General features: G+C 53.7%; 7 protein-coding genes across 7 annotated transcripts; 5 read left to right on the plus strand and 2 right to left on the minus strand.

Annotated features, from left to right (window-relative positions):
- Positions 1 to 1,068: 1,068 nt before the first annotated feature.
- Positions 1,069 to 6,534, plus strand: csmB (putative chitin synthase; the record flags this gene model as incomplete). The annotated part of the gene is made up of 4 exons (XM_053096846.1): positions 1,069 to 1,367; positions 1,429 to 5,028; positions 5,084 to 6,375; positions 6,437 to 6,534. 4 exons carry the CDS (start codon positions 1,069 to 1,071, stop codon positions 6,532 to 6,534), a joined length of 5,289 nt encoding a protein of 1,762 aa, XP_052959065.1.
- Positions 6,535 to 6,947: 413 nt separating this feature from the next.
- On the plus strand, positions 6,948 to 7,580 carry KD926_001908 (uncharacterized protein; the record flags this gene model as incomplete). The annotated part of the gene is made up of 1 exon (XM_053096847.1): positions 6,948 to 7,580. One exon carries the CDS (start codon positions 6,948 to 6,950, stop codon positions 7,578 to 7,580), a length of 633 nt encoding a protein of 210 aa, XP_052959066.1.
- A 442-nt stretch (positions 7,581 to 8,022) lies between these two features.
- KD926_001909 (uncharacterized protein) lies at positions 8,023 to 12,551 on the minus strand (the record flags this gene model as incomplete). Its single annotated transcript, XM_053096848.1, has 8 exons — positions 8,023 to 8,153; positions 8,274 to 8,648; positions 8,706 to 9,897; positions 10,386 to 10,774; positions 10,830 to 10,968; positions 11,023 to 11,398; positions 11,448 to 11,879; positions 11,956 to 12,551. The coding sequence occupies 8 exons, from the start codon at positions 12,549 to 12,551 to the stop codon at positions 8,023 to 8,025; spliced, it is 3,630 nt and encodes a 1,209-aa protein (XP_052959067.1).
- Positions 12,552 to 13,004: 453 nt separating this feature from the next.
- Positions 13,005 to 13,655, minus strand: KD926_001910 (putative DRAP deaminase; the record flags this gene model as incomplete). Its single annotated transcript, XM_053096849.1, has 1 exon — positions 13,005 to 13,655. The coding sequence occupies one exon, from the start codon at positions 13,653 to 13,655 to the stop codon at positions 13,005 to 13,007; it is 651 nt and encodes a 216-aa protein (XP_052959068.1).
- A 302-nt stretch (positions 13,656 to 13,957) lies between these two features.
- Positions 13,958 to 14,934, plus strand: KD926_001911 (DnaJ domain protein; the record flags this gene model as incomplete). The annotated part of the gene is made up of 2 exons (XM_053096851.1): positions 13,958 to 14,102; positions 14,192 to 14,934. The coding sequence occupies 2 exons, from the start codon at positions 13,958 to 13,960 to the stop codon at positions 14,932 to 14,934; spliced, it is 888 nt and encodes a 295-aa protein (XP_052959069.1).
- A 1,189-nt stretch (positions 14,935 to 16,123) lies between these two features.
- KD926_001912 (universal stress protein family domain protein) lies at positions 16,124 to 18,514 on the plus strand (the record flags this gene model as incomplete). Its single annotated transcript, XM_053096852.1, has 4 exons — positions 16,124 to 17,321; positions 17,416 to 18,155; positions 18,217 to 18,278; positions 18,346 to 18,514. 4 exons carry the CDS (start codon positions 16,124 to 16,126, stop codon positions 18,512 to 18,514), a joined length of 2,169 nt encoding a protein of 722 aa, XP_052959070.1.
- A 491-nt stretch (positions 18,515 to 19,005) lies between these two features.
- Positions 19,006 to 21,150, plus strand: KD926_001913 (H(+)-transporting V1 sector ATPase subunit B; the record flags this gene model as incomplete). The annotated part of the gene is made up of 9 exons (XM_053096853.1): positions 19,006 to 19,107; positions 19,202 to 19,286; positions 19,363 to 19,382; positions 19,471 to 19,506; positions 19,563 to 19,724; positions 19,802 to 20,118; positions 20,200 to 20,474; positions 20,542 to 20,760; positions 20,831 to 21,150. 9 exons carry the CDS (start codon positions 19,006 to 19,008, stop codon positions 21,148 to 21,150), a joined length of 1,536 nt encoding a protein of 511 aa, XP_052959071.1.
- Between the last annotated feature and the right edge of the window lie 155 nt (positions 21,151 to 21,305).

Below are 21,305 nucleotides of genomic sequence, written 5' to 3' on the forward strand. Positions count from 1 at the left end.
ATATCGACGGAGGCTACCAGTCAGTCTCAATTAACTTTGTATTAATCCGAATCACCTAGACAGTTTAGTATACTACCTAGATTTCTCTTAATAGTTAGGCATGTCTCTTGGACCGACCCGACCGAATGTGCTTGCAAATTCACTAGTCCCGGCAGGCTAGTGGAGAGCTAAGGTAATGTACGACGGAGCAAAGTTCTCACTATCCCCAATCAGTTCGGATTTCAATCAACTGGCCCTCGTCGCTGTGGGTTAACTCACTTAACTCACTTAAGTCCGGCCGAGGGAAGAGAGGGAAAGAGTGCAGGCCCCCCCCCCGGTACTCCGTACGTACTGTATGTACCCGCTGACAGACGCTGTAATTTTCGTCTTGTCGTGTCCAGGTCCGTCCTAAACCCCAAACAGTTAAGCTACTGGGGATGGGATGCCGCCAAATGGACTGAATCGCTCGCGCTCGCCTCTTCTTTTCTTGACTATCATCCACCCGGCAATCGTCAGCCTGCCTCCGTTGTTTTGGTTTTGGCTCTGCTTTTTTTTTTCCTTTCGGGTGTCACCTTTGGAGCTGCTTTTTTTTTGTCTTCTATTCTTCCTCTTCACCCTCTTCCTTCGTTATTTTGGTTTATCAACCATTCTCATCTTAATTATTTGTTGATCCTCACCTGTCGCTCGCTCTGTCCCACCTTGTTGACAGCAATCATCTCGACCTCGCACTCGCTACTTTTCGTCCACATTCCTGCCACTCGCTTCTCCGTAGACCGACGAACGAGATTCCAACCAGGCCCGTGAAGCCGACCGCTCTTCCATTCCACATCTCGAACTTCATCCCACTTTCCCCATCGAGTGAAGTCGTCTAGATTTAATCGGGCCAAAGAGAAACGAAACGATAGTTCGAATGCATCGATTCTTTTGACCGTCAAGTTTGAAGCGTAATCAATCCAGGTTATATCACTCTGCTCAGCTCTCACACGCGGTGTTTAGGTTACCAGCTGGTTGAATTCCCATAATCACTCGGCGCGCGCATCGTGCCGTCACAATTGTTAAATCGCTACGTTGCGTGACTTGAATCGCACCATGTCGAATCGCTTCTCAGTCTACTCCACCCAGTCGGCTGGGATGGCGGGCGCTCGTCCGACCCCTCAGTCCGCCGGTCAAATGTCAACGACAACTCTGCTGAATGCGTTGCACGCATACTACAACTCGGGGCAGCCGTATCAGCTCGACGCAGGCACCAGTTTGGCCGTCAATACCTGGGTCACTGCTACCCAACCCACCCCGGAGGGCCACGAGGGTGGCATCATTGATCGGGAATTGCCCGTCCGAGCATGGGAACATGCGAGGAGAAGAGCCGAGGACGGCTGTATCGTCTTAAGGTTCGTGTCGCTATTGATTTTCTCGACGTCGCCTGTCTGTCTACTAACTAATACCCTCCAGCTCGACCCATCAGTCGACCCCATCTCTTCTAGAGCCTTTCCTCACCGCATTGCCTCTTTCCACACCCAGCATCACTTTCACCGCACTCGCCGCTCTCCGACCTTTCTTTTCCGCTGTAACGTCCTTCAATCCGTCCTACTCCCTCTACTCCGCCTTCTCAGCTTGCTACACCTTGACGCTGAAGGGCGATATCGCGGGACTATCTCTGGCGCTCTCAACGTCGGGCATCAATGTGCAAAAGGGCTTCCTTGACATCCCGTCCGAGCCGGGGTATCGTGCATTCAATGTGTTCTATTATCTTCTAACCGCCGCCTCGACGCCAGCAGAGCGAGAGTTCCTGGATCTGAAGGAACCCTCCGCGTATGCGTTGCTCAGTAAATCGGGCACGTACTCGCCTCCGTCATATCTCCCCACCGCTGACGATGCGGCATCCGCCGAGGACTTTCGCGCTGCGCTCAAGGCAATTGGTATCAAAGGAGCCGCTCAACGTGGCCTGCTCTCGGTGCTTGCTGGTCTGCTGAAGTTGGGGAACGCAGCGGGATTTTTGGTTGATCAGGAAGATCTCGAGGAAGCCTGCGAGGATGTTGGAGGCTTGCTGGGACTGGACCCGGAAGTTCTTCTGCAAAAATGCTCGACTGATGACCGAGGCTTTCTCATCTCCGGTGTGTACGAAGCCTTGGTTGACTGGGTCATCGGCAAAGCCAACGAGGCTATTGCGAATGAGGTTCAGTCGATTCACGAAAATGACCCCAGTAGCAGTGGTGCCTCGGGTCGGGGTGGCCACAATTCCGACGACGACACCGTAAGCATCACTGTTGTCGACATTCCCAGGCCTGCACTCGGCAAGGCGGTGACAATGAGAGGCGTTTTTGATGATAGCCTGGGTATCAACGCTGAAATGAAAGAGGATGGAGTTCAGACTCCATTCGTTGGACACGCTGTGATGAATGAAACGACCGCCGCCGTGTCTCAGGTCGAAGCAGATCTAGGCATCACAACGGGAGCCGCCTGGCGCGAACGCGAATACGAAATGGACAAGCGACAGGAGGTCTTGGAAAAAGTGAGTCTAGAGGTCGAGGCGGACGCTTTTCTCCGCCAGATCCTTCTCCCCGTGGAGTCCGAGGGTATCACTGTCGGCCACAGGGGACGGTTCGACCTTGCGACCGTTCTGGGCAGCAGTCGCGTTTGGCATCACATCTCTATTCACCCAACCGATGACCTGCCCGAAGCTTTGGCCTCCCTCCCGTCTTCTGCGGCCTGGACTGCGGGCACGGTATCGCGTCAGATTCGCGAGTGGCGACTAAGCGAATGGGCCAACCGGCGTCTCAAGCAGCTTGATTTCACAGCCGATTTCGACCTGGACGAGTTTATTGGCAGATACGCCAGACTTGGTTGCGGCGAGGGAAAGGATGGCGTCGAGAACTGGCTCCTCGAGAGAGGCTGGACCAACGGGGACGCCGTGGTCGGCCACCAACGGATCTGGATGAGGGAAAACGCGTGGTGGGAAGCCGAAACCATGCTTGATATGAAACCGGACGAGTCGCCGGCAGTCAACCCTTTCATGTACGGCTCTGGTATGCTCGACGCTGGGGTTCCGTCGTATGGGAACACACCGATGGCCGAGTCCGCCAGCCTACTTGGCAGCCGGGACAATCTGCTGCAGCGACAAAGCATGCTCGCCCCCAGTGTTGGTGGCGGCGCCAAATCGATTGCACCTAGCGCGGCGCAAACTCTCAACATGGGCGGTGACTACGGATTGGGCTCCAAAGGAGATGAAAAAAAATGGGACAACCCGTACTATAACGGCGAAATGGACCCCGAATTTGGCCAGCCGCACCATATTGAGCATCAAGAAATGACTCTTGGCCGGCGCGTCTGGGTCGGATTTGTCTGGGCTCTGACCTTCTGGATTCCGTCGTTTGTTCTCAGATATGTTGGCCGAATGAAGCGGCCTGATGTGCGCATGGCATGGCGAGAGAAGGTGGTGCTCGTTCTCCTCATTCTCCTTGTCAACGCGGTTGTCTGCTTTTATATCATGGCATTTGGTAACCTGCTTTGCCCGAATAAAGACAAGGCCTGGAACGAGAAGGAACTGGGCTATCATCAGGGTACCAATGACTTCTACGTCAGTATTCACGGCAAGGTCTACGATATCAGCAAATTTGCGAAAACTCAGCACAGTGATTCCAACATCGAAACTACGTCGTCGAACATGGAACCTTTCATGGGACAGATCATGGACCCGTACTTTCCTCCTCCGCTGACGCGTTTCTGCGATCCGTTCGTGACCGATCAATCAATCACCCTGCAATACAACCAGACCGACGCCGTCCAGTACGCCCAGGCCAAGCATGACTGCGGTCCCCGCAACCAGCCAGACCCGGACACCAAATTACACGACATCACCTGGTATGAAAAGAGATTCCTGCCCAAGATTAAGGAATACTACAAGGGAGACCTGGTCTGGAAAAAGAGCACTGTCTCCAAACAAGCCGACTCCGATCAACGGTATTGGGTGATCAAGAACAAGGACGTCTACGACCTGACCGATTACTTCTACACCCTGAAGCGTATGAACAACGGCGACGATTACAGTTTCCTACCAAGTAGCATCACGGAATTGTTCAAGAATAATGCTGGTGAAGATGTCACAGACAAATGGCCAACGTCGAGCGACGCGGAGAAAGCTCAGAAGTGTCTTGACTATGTCTTCAAAAAGGGAATCACGGACTTCCGTGACGAGCCGAAGTGTACCGTCAACAACTGGATTCTGTTGTCGTTCACCTGTTTGATTTGCGCTGTCATCCTGGTCAAATTCCTTGCTGCCCTTCAGCTTGGAACCAAACGTCGGCCCGCGCCGCAGGACAAGTTTGTCATCTGCCTTGTGCCCGCTTATACGGAGGGTGAGGATGCGCTGCGCCAGGGTCTTGACTCGTTGACTGCTCTCCAGTATGACAACAAGAGAAAACTTATCTATGTGATCTGTGATGGTATGATTGTGGGTGGTGGTAATGACCGCCCTACGCCCAAGATTGTGCTGGATATTCTCGGAGTTGATCCCAAGATCGACCCCCCGGCTTTGCCTTTCAAGTCCATTGGACAGGGAAGTGACCAACTGAACTACGGTAAGGTCTACTCCGGTTTGTATGAATACGAAGGAAACGTCGTACCGTACATCGTCGTGGTCAAGGTTGGAAAGGAGTCCGAACAGAGCAAGTCCAAGCCCGGTAACCGGGGTAAGCGTGACTCTCAGATCCAGATCCTCAGCTTCCTCAATCGTGTGCACCACCGTGCTCCGATGTCGCCTCTCGAATTGGAAATTTTCCATCAGATCAACAACGTGATCGGTGTTGACCCCGAACTGTATGAATACTGTCTCATGGTGGATGCGGATACCAGTGTTCGCGAAGATTCGCTCAACCGTCTAGTGGCCGCCTGCGCCAACGATGCCCGCATTGCTGGTATTTGTGGTGAGACCAGTCTTCAGAACGAGGGACGCAGTTGGTGGACGATGATTCAGGTTTACGAGTACTACATTTCTCACCACTTGTCCAAGGCATTCGAATCTCTTTTCGGCAGTGTGACCTGTCTTCCTGGATGGTGAGTTGAGATCTGGTTATTATTCCATTTTGTGTTCAATTGCTGACCTTTTTAGTTTCTGCATGTACCGTCTCCGAACTGCGGACAAGGGTCGCCCTCTTATTGTTGCGGACAAACTGGTTCAAGAGTATGCCGATATCAACGTGGACACGTTGCATAAGAAGAACCTGCTCTCGCTAGGAGAGGATCGTTTCCTGACCACCTTGATGACCAAGCACTTCCCGACCATGTCTTACAAGTTTATTCCGGATGCCTATGCCAGTACCGCGGCGCCAGAGGAATGGAGCGTCTTGCTTTCGCAGCGACGTCGTTGGATCAACTCAACCGTGCACAACTTGGTGGAATTGGCCGCCCTGAAAGATCTCTGCGGATTCTGCTGTTTCAGTATGCGTTTCGTCGTGCTGGTCGACCTGATTGGTACCGTGATTCTTCCGGCGACGTGCGTCTACCTGGGATACCTGATCTACACCGTGGCCAGTCATACCGGCCCATTGCCGGTGATTTCTATCGCAATTTTGGGTGGTGTATATGGTCTCCAGGCGATCATTTTCATCCTGAAGCGACAGTGGCAGCACATCGGATGGATGATCATCTACATCTGTGCCTATCCGGTTTACAGTTTCATCCTGCCCCTGTACTCGTTCTGGAAGCAGGACGATTTCAGTTGGGGAAGTACGCGTGTGGTCATCGGAGAGAAGGGATCCAAGCGGGTTGTGGCCGTGGAGGACGAGGTGTTTGACCCGCGCAGCATTCCGCTGCAGCGCTGGGACGACTACGCTCTTGCGAACAACCTCCCGGGCCGCCGTGGGGATTACGGCATGAGCCAGGAGAAGGTGTATGGCGGGGGTTACAGGGACGACATGGCCATGGAAATGGATGACATGCATTCCCAGTACTCGTCCGTCAAGCCGGCCTCCACGATCCTGACGGGATTCCACGGGCAGGGTCGTAGCGGTAACCCCTACATGCCGCCGCAGTCGCCGGCTCCGTTCGGCGGCAACATGCCCGGCAACCGCAGCTCGCACATGTCCAGCTTCAGCCGGTACACCGACATGCCGCTCCAGGGCCACCACACGCCCCGGCAGTCGGTGGGCAATCTCAGCCAGTTCAACGATGGTGGCATGAGCACCAACCGACATAGCGTTGGGCTGATGCAGAGCACGGACAATCTATTGGGTGGTGGCCGACCGCACTCTCGCAGCCCGGTGGGCGGCGGGTTCCAATCGAGGCCGCAGAGTGCATTTGACTTCCGAGGCAGCACTGGCGGGCCTGACGAGATGACGATCACGGATGCCATCCGGGGAACTTTGGCCGAGGTGGATTTGGACACGGTAACGAAGAAACAAGGTAAGCCACGCCATCCTTTTGGTTAAATGTATTGGGGACAAGATACTAATTTCTTTTATAGTTCGTGCACTGGTCGAGCAGCGACTCCAGACGACGTTGACTGGCGACAAGCGGGCGTTCCTGGATCGCCAGATTGATCAAGAGCTGGCCAGTATGTAGAAGAGTGTATTTTTTCCCCGTCTCTTGTGTTATTTTTTCGTGATTTCTTGCGTGCACAGCGAACCATTTAATACATATCATTGCGCCCCAAATGTTGCAATAAGCTTGGCTGGGGCATGCATGGCGTTTGCGGGACTGAAATGAGCAGCATCTAGCGATTCCGGACGAGTGTAATACTGTTGTTGAGTTAGGAATGGACATATGTATTTGATTTCTGAGTTTGAGTCTGAGTCTGAGAACTGAAGAGAGTAAGAAGTCGTACAGAGCTGTAGACGATGAGATGCATTAGCGTGGTGGGGTCATCTGATTACCTGGTCCTGAATACCGGAGTCCAGTGGACTATCCATCTCATCTCATCAAATACTCATCTACTGATTAATATTATTTGACTGTCAAATATCAGTATCACCAACATGTCCTCCATCCCATCAACTCCACCACCACCTAATACCAACACCAACACCAACACCGGGAACCCACCCACCTCATCTCCCTCCTCCTTCTCCCCCTCCACCCACCAGCAAATCCACCACTCCTCCCCAGAAACCCCTCCCAACAACAACAACCCCACCCCCGAAAGCTCAAGCTCAACCCAACGAGAAAAAGAAACCACCGAAGCCAAAACCGCCTTCCTTGCCACTCTCCACTCCGTAGGCGCAAACCACGAGTCACAGATCCGCGACCGCGCACGCGTCCTCCACTCCAACTCCCATGCTCTGGAGAAACAAGAAACCGAGCTGCAGAGCGTGACAGACGGATTACGGAAACAGAATGACAGCTGGGCGAAGGTGGCGGATCAGGCGAGGGAGGGGTTGAAGGAGATCGGGGACGTGCAGAACTGGGCGGAGTTGATTGAGAGGGATTTATTGGTTGTGGAGGAGGCAGTGAGGTTGGCTGAGGAGAAGGAGGAGAGGGAGAGGGAGAGGGGAATGGGGGAGGGGAATGGACATGTAAGGGAGGAGGAGCGGGGAGATGGAGATGGAGATGGAATTGCAGATGGGAAGGATAAAGGGAAGGGGAAGGGGAAGGGATGGTTTTGGTGGTGAGGTCTTGAGTTTATCTTTTTTTTTAATCTTGTTTTATCTTGCTTTTGGGTGTTGCTTTACCTGCGTGATGGTTTGGGATGGTGTATTTTGTTTAATCTGTGTATGTGTTTTGTGTTATCTTGGTTGGTGGAGACAAGACATTTGAATGTTTACTACAGCTAGTGCATGTCCATGAGGATTTGATATGCTCTCCAGCTGTCGAGATCAAGTCTGTCTAGAAAGCATCTTCATTCATTCAGTTTCTCTCTCCCCTCTCTTTCTTTGTGTTTCCATGAAGATGTAGTTAAACAAAATCATATATATCCTACAATCGGGGATAAATCCACCTTCATATAGACAACCACAACCTCACCAACTGCTAGATCGATGCTTTTTTCTCCAGTTCATAAATTGACAAATATCAGTGAGTGGCCTTAAATATTGACCTACCTCGGTAATCATATCAATCCTGTGAAGGCACAATAACATCATGATCAATCTTCTGCCCCTGTCCCTTATACCTCCATTTACTGAAATACGCGTCCGTCGACCCTTCACCTCCATTACTCGTGGCATACGCGCCGACCAGAGTACCTGATTTCGTCAGTATATTTCCCTCTTTCAACGAAGAAGATAATTGGGGAGGAAGGAACAGGAAAAAGGCACTAGAGAAGCAACAGAAGGAAACAGAAAGGCAAAGAAAATAAAACTCACCAGTAAACCTCCCCGTATCACCACTCACCACCAACGAATCCACCTGTCCGATGACCTTCTTCTTCGCGTGTGACCCCACCGGCGCCGCGGAGAATGTATACTGAGTATCACTCACAGTTTGGATCTCCAACCTAATCCGTCCACCTTTCCAGTCTCCAGGAACAGGCACGAGTTCCGTCGACAAGGGACCGTCAAAGTTCCCGCGGCCGGTGGGTCGGAAGCGGAACGATAAAGAGTCCTCTCCCTTGTCTGTCTTGAGGAGTACGATCCCCAGATCAACATGTTGGTCTTGTGTCAGGAAGAGTGTCACGCCGGCTTCTTCGTCTTTCGTGCGCGGCGAGAAAGAGACGTCGACGCCATACGTGAAGAGCGTGTCTGTTTGACGGCGCAAGATGAGACTCGTGCCGTCGGAGGGCTAGAAGTCCTTGTCACCGGTGATATTATGGAAGGAAGGTTTGATACGCAGAGAGTTGGGATGACCATGCGGCGAGACGGTGAAGACGTCCTCCTTGGGGAACCGCCAGTAGAGGAAATGCGGTGGGAGAGGTGATCCAGGCACGAAATCTACCTGATCCGGGTCCCCTGCGAACGTTCCCCCGGCTATCCCTTTCCCCTTGAGACTGGCGCGGTCCGATCGAGGCAATGGCCCACGCATTTGCCCCCTCACCGGCTGGATGACGGGCCACTGGCCCTTCTCCCACGTCGCAGGGACCAGCACCGTCTCGCGCCCCATGGGATAGTTCAGCCACTCGGGGCCGGACCGCGTGCTCAGCGCCACGGCCCACCAGTTCCCGTGGCCGTCTTGGAAGAGGTCCGCGTGGCCGACGGTCTGGAAGTACTGGGTGGTGTCCTTGTTAGTGAGCAGCGGGTTGGCCGGACAGGGCTCCCAGGGCCCCGTGCGGTGTTTCGAGCGGGCCATGGTCTCCCTGTGGCCGAGTTCGGTGCCTCCCTCGGCGATCATCAGATAGTAGTAACCGTCTTTGCGGTACAGATGCGGCCCTTCGGGGTAGACGCCACCGGTGCCGTTCCAGAGGTATGAAACCGGACCGGTGGCCCCGGTGTCAAGATCGAGGCTGTACGATTGGATGCGATTGTTATCAGCGGAAGTAACGTACACAGTACCGTCATCGTCCCAGAAGATGTCCGGGTCGATACCTCGGACAGAGAACTCGAGGGGTTGGGACCAGGCGTCGTCGCGGAAGGGGTCGTCAGTGCTGAAGACGAGGCCTTTGACCTGCGGTCCGAGGAACGAGACAATGAGGTAGAATTTGCCGTTGTGATAGCGTAGCGTCGGCGCATAGATCCCACCCTGCTGGTCGGTGGTCTCCGCAAGACTGGGGATCTGACTGGCGCGGTTGAATGCGTTGCTGATGTGTTTCCAGTTCTGGAGGTCTTTGGTCGCGTAGACGGGGAGACCGGGGAAGGCGATGAAGGTGGAGGTCACGCAGAAGGTGGTGTCGTGGTCGGCGACGTAGATGCACGACGGGTCGGAGTGCCAGCCACCGAGGATGGGGTTGGTGTAGGGGGTGTCCTTGAGCGGACGAGCCAGGCTGGAGGCTGCCATTGCCATGATGGTGATGGCAAGGGATTTGAGAGGACGCCACATGAAGTCTAGGGATGCCGTCTGCGGTGGACGTCGAATGGACTCATGACCAGGGCATATTTGGATCCGGCTTGGAGGGCATTTTTATATCTCTGCCTTGGATATTAATTGCGGGGGATGGGACCACTTTCTGCTCGTCAAGAGCTGTGAAAATTGGGGTTATGGTGATCTGCAGGGGTGATTCAGGCTAAATAAGGTGGTCAGGGCTAAATACCTCGAACGATCTTCTTTGAATGCGGGGATTCCGGGGGCATTGGCCAATTCGATGGGTTGGTAGAAATCGGGATGGGGAGGGATATTTCTTATTTTGAACGAGAGTCCTCAGGCAGCTATCATGGGTCATATCATCAGTCTTGGTCTAGGAAACAGAGACTTAGAGTGTACATGCCTCTATTCAACTCGTACATCTCACTAGATCCAAACCACAGTTACATGAACAATCCCTGATTCGCCCCCTCGTACGAGATATTATCGATGTCCATCCACCCAAGCCCATACCACGGCCCTACATCCCACTGATCAAACGAGAGATCCGGATTTGAGAAGGGTAGAATGTCCGGCAGTAGATCCGTAGGAATTCCATTCCCATTCATCCCTAGCCCCGATGGATCCACCGACGACAGACCCTCCACATCTTCCAAAGAATGTGGCTCGACAGGCTGTTCTTTCTGAACGCCCCGCGTCTCGAACGCATTGTTCAGAATCTTGGAGACCGATTCCCCGCACTGGCCGATGCAGATACTGGCGAGATCCCAGCCGTCGCGTTCGGCGGCCTCGTGAAGTTTCGTCCAGAGGCGGGAAAGGCTCGATTTACAGGCGCTTATGATGGTCTTATCGGTGGATTCGACCGTGCAGCGCAGGAGGATGATGACGGTTAGGATGAGATGGTGTGCGGTATCTAGAGATGATTAGATTTATGGAAATCAGTGAAGAATGTGGGTGGATGTGCATACAGGGTAGCCAGAATTCTTGCAGTTGGGCTTTCGTCAAGGAGCATACGTATTCAACGATGTCGTGCGCTGATCGACGTAACTGGGACAGGTGGTAGCGCGTGCTTTCTGAGCGGTCGATTTCGGAGGAAAGGGTTGCTGCCTTTTCAATATATTAGATTAGACTTTAGGATATAAGAGAGGATGGAAGGCTTACATGTAAAGCAATGCGATTCAGTAAAAGTCGAACAGAAAGATAACCGAGCCGTAAACTACTCGACCCTGACGCTCTCAAATGATCGTCACTGTTGGGTTGAAGATAGCTGGGCAAGTTATCCTCCCAATCGCAAAGCTCGAGTTCCAGTCGGCGGATCTGTCTCCAGATCTGTTTCTGGTCCACGTCCAGATGATATGTGAGGGGAAGAACTTCGCCAAGGATGTTGGTAAGGGTGCAGAGACGAATGAAACATTCAGCTGCCCAGGCGTGCTTCTCAGATTGGTCTGCATCCGAGAGGATATCTAACGGAAGAGGGACGGGCACGTCGTGTTGGCCCTTGGTGATTATTGGCGGTATGCCATGAGCAAAACTAGACCTGGGATAGGTTAGACAACGATACAGATGAATAAGAAGGAATGGCTAACCAGCGATCGTGAATCAGAACAGCCCACCATAGCCGAATGCGCAATGCCTTTTCACTAGCGGGTCTCTTCCATTTTGTCGGATCGCGATTCAACCCTAATGTCTGCGCCAGCGTAACGGCTCTGCCGTTATTGATGGTATTCCCAAGTACGGAATAGACGGGCCGGCCCATCATGTCCAGGACCACGGCGAAGACGGTGGACAGGCCAGGCGCTAGGAAGTCCTGCTGCAAGGCTTCCACAGCCAAGTTCCAGACAAATCGCGAGTCCGGCTTCGGGAATTGCCTGAGCGTCAGCGAATGTTGCCATAAAATAAGCGACAAAGCAAAGAATTCGCAAGTGAGCGCCGGGGAGAGCTTGTCTCCGCTTCTATACAACTCCAAGAATGATTGGCGGTCAAGCATAGGAAATGCAGGGTGGATCTCATCAAAATACCTATTCCCTGGGCCATTAGTTTGTCTGCACGCAGGTCCGCCATATTCTAGGCAGTGCTATCCTTAGAATCACTTACAGTCTGACCAGCTCATCCGCATATGGCTTAAGAATCTGCCGTAGTATCTCTTTCTGCTGCTTACCCGGATTCTCCGACATGGCAAGGCCCTCTCTCCGTCGGGGAACTTTCATATACACCATTGGACTGGCGGCCCCCGCATAAGAGAGGCTTCCGTCGACGGAGACGGGCATGGAACTACTAGCCTTCGAAGACATATAACGCTCCAGAATCTGGATATCCTCCGATATGACCGGGCTCGCAACCATCGACAGCTCAACTTTAGAGCGATCCTGGGTCGGCGAGCCGTGGTAATCGGTCCCGACCCTCTCATCCTGTCCGGCGTCTGCGTCGGCGGGCGAGGGCGCTGCATTGACTGCCACATTGACATTAGATGGAGCCGGCTTGGGCAGAACCCGTCGCTGTTCACGCCTATATGAGCGACGTGTACTGGCCTGAGCCTTGGGGCTGGCCGAGATGAGACAAGGCACCTCCTGTAGGTTGCACAGCACGCAAGGCCGATCTGGTGTTCCTCCGGTGCATCGCCGCTTGAATCGGCGGCATCGGTCACAGGCAGGCACCTTGTGGGAGCGGTAGGGGCGGCGCTGGTCTGGCATTGGGGGCGAGCGATGGTATGATAGATTACATCGATTGTGCCATGTATACTGACATGCAGGCAGCTGGTTGCTAGGCTTCCAGGACGTATATGAATGTCTTTTCCGCCGGGTGTCTTTGTCCGCCGGAAAAGATGACTGTGGGGTATCTTATCGTAGATAAGAGATAAGATGGCCTTATCGCTTATCAATCGCCTCTCGATTGAATCAGTCCAGCAAGATCATCTTTTTACACCCTTCTATATAGTATATACAAAAGACACTGAATGGCGAGCATTGATATGCTCTGCGGAGCCCATCTTTGGACAGACTGAGTTCCAGCTTTCCTAGGATACGCGGGTCCCAAGGGAACACAGTCGATGCGTCTCGTTCATCCCACCATCGGCATTCGACGCCACATACTCCGTACATCGGTGGTGTTACAGTTGCACTTGTGCTCTGCTCCTCATCCACGGCCTACATCATTCGCTTCTTCGGATTCCGGCGCATCTGCCTCTGTCTCTCCCGCTCATCGTCACTGACGTCATCCAGTCTCGTCTCGACCCGATCCAGCGCCGACGTGATCTCCTCGTCGCGATTCTCATGTCCAGCCACCGCCACCTCGAGAATCCTCCGCTCGAACCCCTGGATGACATGCCATTCGATCCCCGCCTCCGTCAACCGCTGGCACCCTTCCGATTGTCCAACAAATGTCCCGGGTTCCTTCACGCCACAGTAAACCTTCTGGATGCCATTGCGCCCGCCTTCCTTCGTCTGAATGATCCGTTGCACGCAGGGCGCGTTCCCGGACAGTCGTTTGGCGCACGGCTCCATAGTCACGTACATGACGAGTTTCCGGCCCGGTTCTGAAGGCAAGACCTCATGCACGCGGTCATCTGGGACGGAATGGGCGGCCGCGTAATTGGATAGGCAGCATTGTTCGGCGTGCGTGTTGCCTTCCAGCTCCATGGTGTAACCGGTCGACAGGATGCGGTCGTCCTCCGCCCACAGATCGCCGTCTTTGCGGGAGACGAGGACGGCGCCGACTCGGAAGTTGGTCGGTCGCGGAGGGGACTTTTCGGCGAGGTCGATGCATTGTTGCATGTAATTTCTGTGGAGGGAGCTCATGGTGGGGAGGTAAGCCAGTCAGGAAGGGATTTGGGAAAAGAGAAAAGAGAAAAGAGAAGAGAGAGGAAAAGACCAGATGAAAGAGAGATGACCTCAGTTGGGCGGAGGGGAGGACGGGCTAAACCAGATCGGGTAGTTCAAGTGATTTCGCGTCGCGTCTTCTTGTCGCCGCTCGTTCAACTCTCATTCCCCTTCCAACCTTCTCGACACCCTCCCGGAGAAAGAAGATTTTACATTCGGACCTACAATCAAGCTTTCCCGTTTCCTGGATCGCCACCCCCGTCGTCCCTCCCTCCCTCACAATGTCGTCCGACCACGAAGACTTCCACGACGAAATCCCGCAGCCGATCGAGACGGACCTCTATGGCATCCTGGGGGTCAGCGAAGATGCCACCCCGGACCAGATCAAATCTGCCTATCGCAAACAAGCGCTGAAGAATCACCCAGGTAAGCCCCACTCATCCGATCCCTGTCCTATACCCTGCACGCTACCCTGTCAGGATGCATATGCTGACAACGCCCCCCACCTCCAAAAGACAAGGTATCGGCCGACTCCAAAGACGAAGCCAACGAGAAATTCCAACAGATCGCCTTCGCCTACGCCATCCTCTCCGATGAGAAACGACGCAAACGATTCGACCTGACCGGCAGCACATCCGAAGCCGTCGAGGAAGATGGCGACTTCAATTGGATGGACTTCTACCGCGAACAATTCTCCAGCGCGATCGATGAGAATGCCCTGGATCAGTTCAAAAAGGATTACCAGGGGTCCGAGGAGGAAGAGCGGGACGTGCTCGCGGCGTTTGACAAGTACCGCGGCGATCTGGACAAGGTCTACGAATCTGTCATGCTGTGCAATGTGATCGACGACGACAATCGATTCCGCACCATGATCGACAAGGCCATCGACGAGGGCAAGGTCGAGAAGCACGCGAAGTATGCGAACGAACCAGAGAAGAAGAAACAGCAGCGATTGAAGCGGGCGCAGAAGGAGGCCAAAGAAGCGGAGAAGCTGGCCAAAGAGCTGGAGGAGAAAAAAGACGATAAGAAGAAAGGGGGACAGAAGAAGAACAAGAAGGACACGCCGGCGAATGACAACGATCTGCTATCGATAATCCAGGCGCGACAGGCTTCCCGGGCGGATTCGTTTTTCGACCGGCTGGAGGAGAAATATGCCGGGGGCAAGAAGCGGACCGGGAAGTTCGACGAACCCCCGGAGGCAGCGTTCGAGGCGACGGCTGCTCGACAGACGTCGAAGAAGAAGAAAACCAAGGCTTGATCTTGATCGGGCAGAAGACATTTCACGGCGTTAGACAAGGGTGCAGGTGTATATTGGATATTATGGCATGACTGGTTGTTTACTCCGTTATTTGGGATGGTTTTATTGGTTTATTTATTTAAATGTTCTTTGAGAGTGAATGACCGGATCATCATGACTGCATTGCCGGGGAGTCTAGACCGCGCATTATTTATCATTTCTCTTTCTTTGAGCCCGTGAATTCTCTCTTTCTTTAAGTTATTATATATTGGCAACACTCATAATTACGTATGCTGCATCCCAAGAGATAGGGCAGGATACACGGAGACACGGAGACTCCGTTCCTGTCGTGACACCTTCACATTGATGGTCAAGCCTTGTGATATATGCAAGGGAGCAAGCGGTAGCACTTCCATTAAGAGGGAATTGAATTCATCCACGCCTCAATCGGCTGGCGAGACGATCAGCCCTCATCCCTTTTCTTCCCCTCATGAAAGTCGCCTCTGCCCCGCGCCGAGACTCTCCAGCCCCTTCGATGATCTTCTGCCTGCGCCTTAATTATTGCATTCTCCCCCTCTCTCCGGGGAGAGTCCCTTGCAGACATCCTGGAGAACTGATCATTCATCTCTACATCACCTGACGAAGCTGTCGATCACTTGAGTCTTCTTCTCCATTCTCCCTCGCCCTCTCCCTCCCTCTCTTTTTTTTTTGATTTTCCAATCTCTCTCTCTCTCTCTCTCTCTCTCTCTCTCTCTCCACCTCGGAGGGAAAAGGGTCGCTCCAGCTCGTCCAGCCCCTCTTCGCCCTAAACCGACCCAACCACGACTGTTAGACAAGACCGACTAGTGGAAGATCGTCGGGATTGACACGGTTGCCTGCACGTGGAGGGACTGCTTAAAAACATCTTTGTCTAAAGAAAAAGTCGCGGGGCTTTTTTTTTTTTTAACCTTCTGTTAGTGACAGGAGCAAAACAAAGGCTCTTATTTTCCCTTCCTTTTCCTCTCGTGTCCACTCTGATGTTTGATTCAACTGGATGCGGAAACCGGCGAGACTAATCCTTTCTCCCTCTCGTCACTAGAGCGTCAAATTCTCCACATCCCTCGGCGTGTTTGGTCCAAACCAGAGGTTCCCTCGGGGTCTGGCTGACGGGCACGACTTGATTCTCCACAACAACCTGTCAAAACCGCCGCAGGACCGGTGCCCACCCACGATGCCCCCCTACAGGAAAAAGCCCGCCCGCATGTCGCTGGCGGCCGCCTTGGAGGAGGAGCGCCTGGAGCTGGCCGGCGAGCTCGAAGCTCGCACCGCAGCTTCCCGTCGGAACCCGGGCGCGACCACCACCCGGAGCTTGCTGGACATCGCTCCGTCGCCCGAGTCGCCCGAGGCCCTGCCGCCCCGACATGGGTCCATCGCCGGCATTGGCGTTGGCGTGACTCCCCCGTTCCCCCGTCGCAGTTGGCATGACCCTGCTCCGGCCGCCCCGTCGTTGCGCGTGAATACCGCGGTGGCGCCTCCTCCTGCCCCTGCGACGGCTGCTTCTCAACCTACCTCCACCTCGCCCGACAAAGAATTCGGTCCAAACGCCGCCGCCACCACCACGCGCAGATTTAGCGACAACGCCGCTCTCGAGAAGAAAAAGCTCTCGGACGCTAAGGGCGATCATCCTGATAACAAAACTTCCAACAGCGCTGCCACCAGCCCCGTCGCTAGCAAACCGAAGCCGAGCATTCGCTGGGACGATTCCGTCGTCATGTCCCCCAGCACCACCACCTACAGCTTAAACCGACGCGCCAACAGGTCCTCCGACAAATCCAATAAACCGCCCCAGAGCAAAAATGCCATGGCTGCGGTGATGTCAGGCCTGGATCTGAAGGTCGGCTTGCCGAGTTTTACCAGAGGGAGAGATTCGAGTCGCAATAATAACGCTCGAGGAACCTCACTGGATTCGCGGCTCTCTACCTCCCGACTGGGACGCTCGAGCTCGCCGCGGAATCGATGGCTCGGCTCGAGCTCACGCAATGCAAGCTCCAATCCAGGGAAACCCGCGCCTGAGAAGCCAGCGCCCGAGAAGCCCAAACCGGTAGAAATTGAGAACGCCGACAAACCCCAAGCCACTCCCGCACCTGTTCCTGCACCGGCGCCTACTCATCGTCGTGAGACGTCCGATCCCGACAGGAAACCATCTACATCTGGGGATGAGCGCCTAGCGAAGGATATGTACGACAGCGAGAACAATCCGATCGAAACAAGCGACGAAGAAGCCGACGATTCCTCTTCCAGTGATGACGACGACTCTACCTCCGAGCGCGGGAGGAAACCTACGGTCAACATAATCCTTCCGGACAGGAGTATTTCAACGGCGAGTGCAAAGACAGGTCCGCCGCCACTTCCTGTCGAACAGAAAGAGAGTACGTCCCTCTCTCTTGTATCCCTATAACCCTGAGAAACCATTCTCAGCATCTTCAGCACTTGCGTGTACGTACTGACAAGCAATCGCTGCAGATGCCGAGGAGAAATCCGACTATTCACACTCTTCCAAACAAGGACCAATCCCCAAGAAGCCCGATGTTCATCCTCGGACCAGTTTTGACTCGGGCGCTTCCATGCCGAATACGCCGTTCGGCTCCGACGACGAAGCCGAGCTATGTGACATTAAACGCGCTCAGCAACTGGGCATTGAACTGTCCGCAATCGACAGCTCCGTCCAAAACCGGTCGATTCGAACCATCATTCGCGGGGACTATGCTCAGCAGTCGAGCGAACTGGAAGGCGGTCGTCGCCGGCAGCGCAAGTATTTGGTTGCGACCGATCTGAGCGAGGAATCGGTATACGCTCTGGAATGGACCATCGGTACCATTCTTCGTGATGGCGACACCATGTTTGCCGTTTGCGCGATCCATGACGAGACTGCCGCATCCAATTCACTGCAGGTCGGTGACAACGCAAAAGCAATGCAGGATGCCGCGGCCGTGATCGGATCCCAGACGGAGGAGACGGCGCAAAAGCCGCATAATGACTCGTCAACTAACCTATCCCGTGCGATACTGGGCCGACTGGGAACGGACAGCAAACCCAGCTCAGTGGATGCTCGGGGAATGCCGAAAATCGAATCCGAACGGGTCCGTTCTGTGGAGGTCATCTCTCAGACGTGCGTTCGTCTATTGCGGAAGACGCTGCTGCAAGTGCGGGTCGCCGTCGAGGCAATCCATTGCAAGAGCCCAAAGCACATGATTACGGAGGCTGTATGTGGCACCTGTGACTTTCCCTATGTCCGTTAACTTACTAACGTGGGCGCTTGTGTAGATTGACGGGCTCGATCCGACACTGGTTATTGTCGGCGCCAGAGGCCGAAGTGCCTTGAAGGGGTAAGTTCAGTTCTGCCTGATGGGTTTTGTTCTATTCAACAATGGCCCACTAATACTGTCTGTATAGTGTTCTCCTTGGATCCTTCTCCAACTACTTGGTGATGCATTCGTCGGTTCCCGTTATGGTGGCACGGAAAAAGCTCAAGAAGCATTCGAAGAACAAGAAGGGCACTAGTATTCGTCTGTCCAACAACCTCGCCACGCCTAAAAAGCTAGCATTTGCGAAGGTGGACTAGAACGACGATAACGCGGCGACTATCTATCTCTCCCTCTTTTTTTTTTTTTTTCTACTATTGTTTTCTTCATTGCTATGGTTTTGCTCATTTGCGGATACCTCGATAGTTCAACGGTCATGCGGCGCATCTGTTGTTTTTCTTGTTGCTGCTCTTTTTTGGGGGCGTAATTGACTGCTCCTGCTGTATGATTATGACGATCTATTGGCAAGCCGGACCGAAATGATTATGAAATCTCTACCAGAAATCCAGGAATCTCGTTTTCTATAGTCTGATACTAGTAGTAGGTCATAGTAGAGGCAAGTAAATAAAGGCGGTGGGGAACGGGGCCGCATCACGTGCGGGGCCACCCAATCCCGTGCAATCGTCATCTCAACTTACTTGGCCCGACGTCTGCTCGGATCTCCAGCTGCTGCTCCCCTTCTCCCTCCCCCTCGTCCCTCGATCGCTTTTCCCTGTCTCCCCGTGGTCCTGTTCCCAAGGACCTCATCACCATGGCGTCCGAATTTGTCGACCCCCGCATGACCTCCATCAAGCCTCGCATCCGCTACAACACCATCGGAGGTATCAACGGACCGCTGGTCGTTCTCGATAATGTACGTTCACCCCGGGGGTTAGCCTCCCTCTTGTTTCTCAAGCTTTCTGTAGCTTATTACTGGGTGGCTTCAAAACTGACGATTTTTCTCCTAGGTCAAATTCCCTCGTTTCAACGAGATCGTTTCCCTGACTCTCCCCGATGGAACTGAGCGGTCGGGTCAAGTCCTGGAAGCCAGAGGTATGCTCCCTGCCTGGTCGAGCGCGACAGCGCTTGGTCTAGTCATGGAAACTAACACGGTCTCTCTCTTGAATAGGCAGCCGAGCAATCGTTCAGGTACGACCCATGAAATCGCAGCGGTCCCCTATCTTCAGGGCCTCCTTTCCTTCGCGAGATATTAACGTGCTCCGGCGGTTTTCTATAGGTGTTCGAAGGTACTCCCGGTATCGATGTCAAGAGGGTAAATAAATGCTTCGGAGAGTTGGATCTGGATCGACCCGCTGACCTCTGTTCCAGACCAAAGTCGAGTTCACCCGTCACAGCTTGAAGCTGGGTGTGTCCGAGGACATGCTGGGTCGTGTTTTCGATGGTTCGGGTCGCGCTATTGATAAGGGTCCCAAGGTGTTGGCGGAGGACTACCTGGATATCAACGGTCAACCAATCAACCCTTACTCGCGAGTATGTTCATCGCCGTGCTTTCATCTCCCCGGCTTGTCGGGCTGGTTGCGGGTGGCTAAACGGATTGTTACGGACAGGTGTACCCCGAAGAAATGATCTCGACCGGTATCTCCGCCATCGATACGATGAACTCGATTGCTCGTGGTCAGAAGATTCCTATCTTCTCCGCTGCCGGTCTTCCCCACAACGAGGTGGCTGCTCAGATTTGTCGTCAGGCCAGTCTGGTCAACAAGCCCACCAAGGACGTCCACGATGGACACAAGGACAACTTCTCGATCGTTTTCGCGGCTATGGGTGTCAACATGGAAACCAGTCGATTCTTCACTCGCGATTTCGAGGAGAACGGTAGTATGGAGCGTGTCACGCTGTTCCTGAACTTGGCCAACGACCCTACGTACGTCTTTTCTTCCTATATCCTTTGCGCTGTGTCTAGTGGAGGGTGATGTACCCTGGTGGACTAACGGTGGACCTTCAGGATCGAGCGTATCATTACCCCCCGTCTCGCTTTGACGACCGCCGAATACTACGCCTACCAGTTGGAGAAGCACGTGCTGGTCATCATGACTGATCTGTCGGCTTACTGTGACGCTCTTCGTGAGGTTTCAGCTGCTCGTGAAGAAGTGCCGGGTCGTCGTGGTTACCCCGGTTACATGTATACTGATTTGGCGAACATTTACGAGCGAGCCGGACGAGTGGAGGGTCGTAACGGATCTATCACCCAAATTCCTATTCTCACCATGCCTAACGACGGTACGTTCGATCCCTATAGGGAGAGGAGCAAGAAGGCAAAGCTACGAACTCAGCTGATCTCGTCTAGATATCACCCACCCGATTCCCGATTTGACTGGCTACATCACGGAGGGCCAAATCTTCATCGATCGTCAGCTGTACAACAAGGGTGTCTATCCGCCAATCAACGTCCTGCCCTCTCTGTCCCGTCTGATGAAGTCTGCCATCGGCGAAGGCCGTACTCGTAAAGACCACTCCGACGTGTCCAACCAGCTGTACGCCAAGTACGCCATCGGACGAGATGCTGGTGAGTCCTGCCTTTCCTCGTTAGAACTCCTCTTGTCCCACATGCTAACCTGATACTTCCCAAATAACAGCCGCCATGAAGGCAGTCGTCGGTGAGGACGCCCTGTCCTCGGAAGATAAGCTCTCTCTCGAGTTCCTCGACAAGTTCGAGCGTTCTTTCATCAACCAGTCCACGTACGAGTCGCGATCCATCTTCGAATCCCTGGACATCGCCTGGAACCTGCTCCGCATCTACCCCAAGGACCTCCTCAACCGTATCCCCAAGCGCGTCCTCGACGAATTCTACGCCCGCTCCGCCCGCAAGGTCGCCAACAAGGACACGAGAGACAGTACCGGCGCTCCCGAACAGGTCCAGTCGCAGTCGCAGGGCGCCGACCTGATCGAAGCCTAACCTCCTCGCTCCGTGTAGTTGTCGTTACGGGGGGAGACGATAGAAAAAGAGGAAGGAAAAGGAATTCTGTTCTTTTTTATTTTTGTATCTTGTCTTGTCTTCTCTTGTCTTGTTGCAAAGATATCTATCTATGTTTCTGGCCCTGCTTTTTCCTT

The sequence above is a fragment of the Aspergillus affinis genome, assembly GCF_023601865.1.
Source record: "Aspergillus affinis strain CMG 70 chromosome Unknown NODE_13_length_462506_cov_86_819959, whole genome shotgun sequence".
Classification (NCBI taxonomy): Eukaryota; Fungi; Ascomycota; class Eurotiomycetes; order Eurotiales; family Aspergillaceae; genus Aspergillus; species Aspergillus affinis.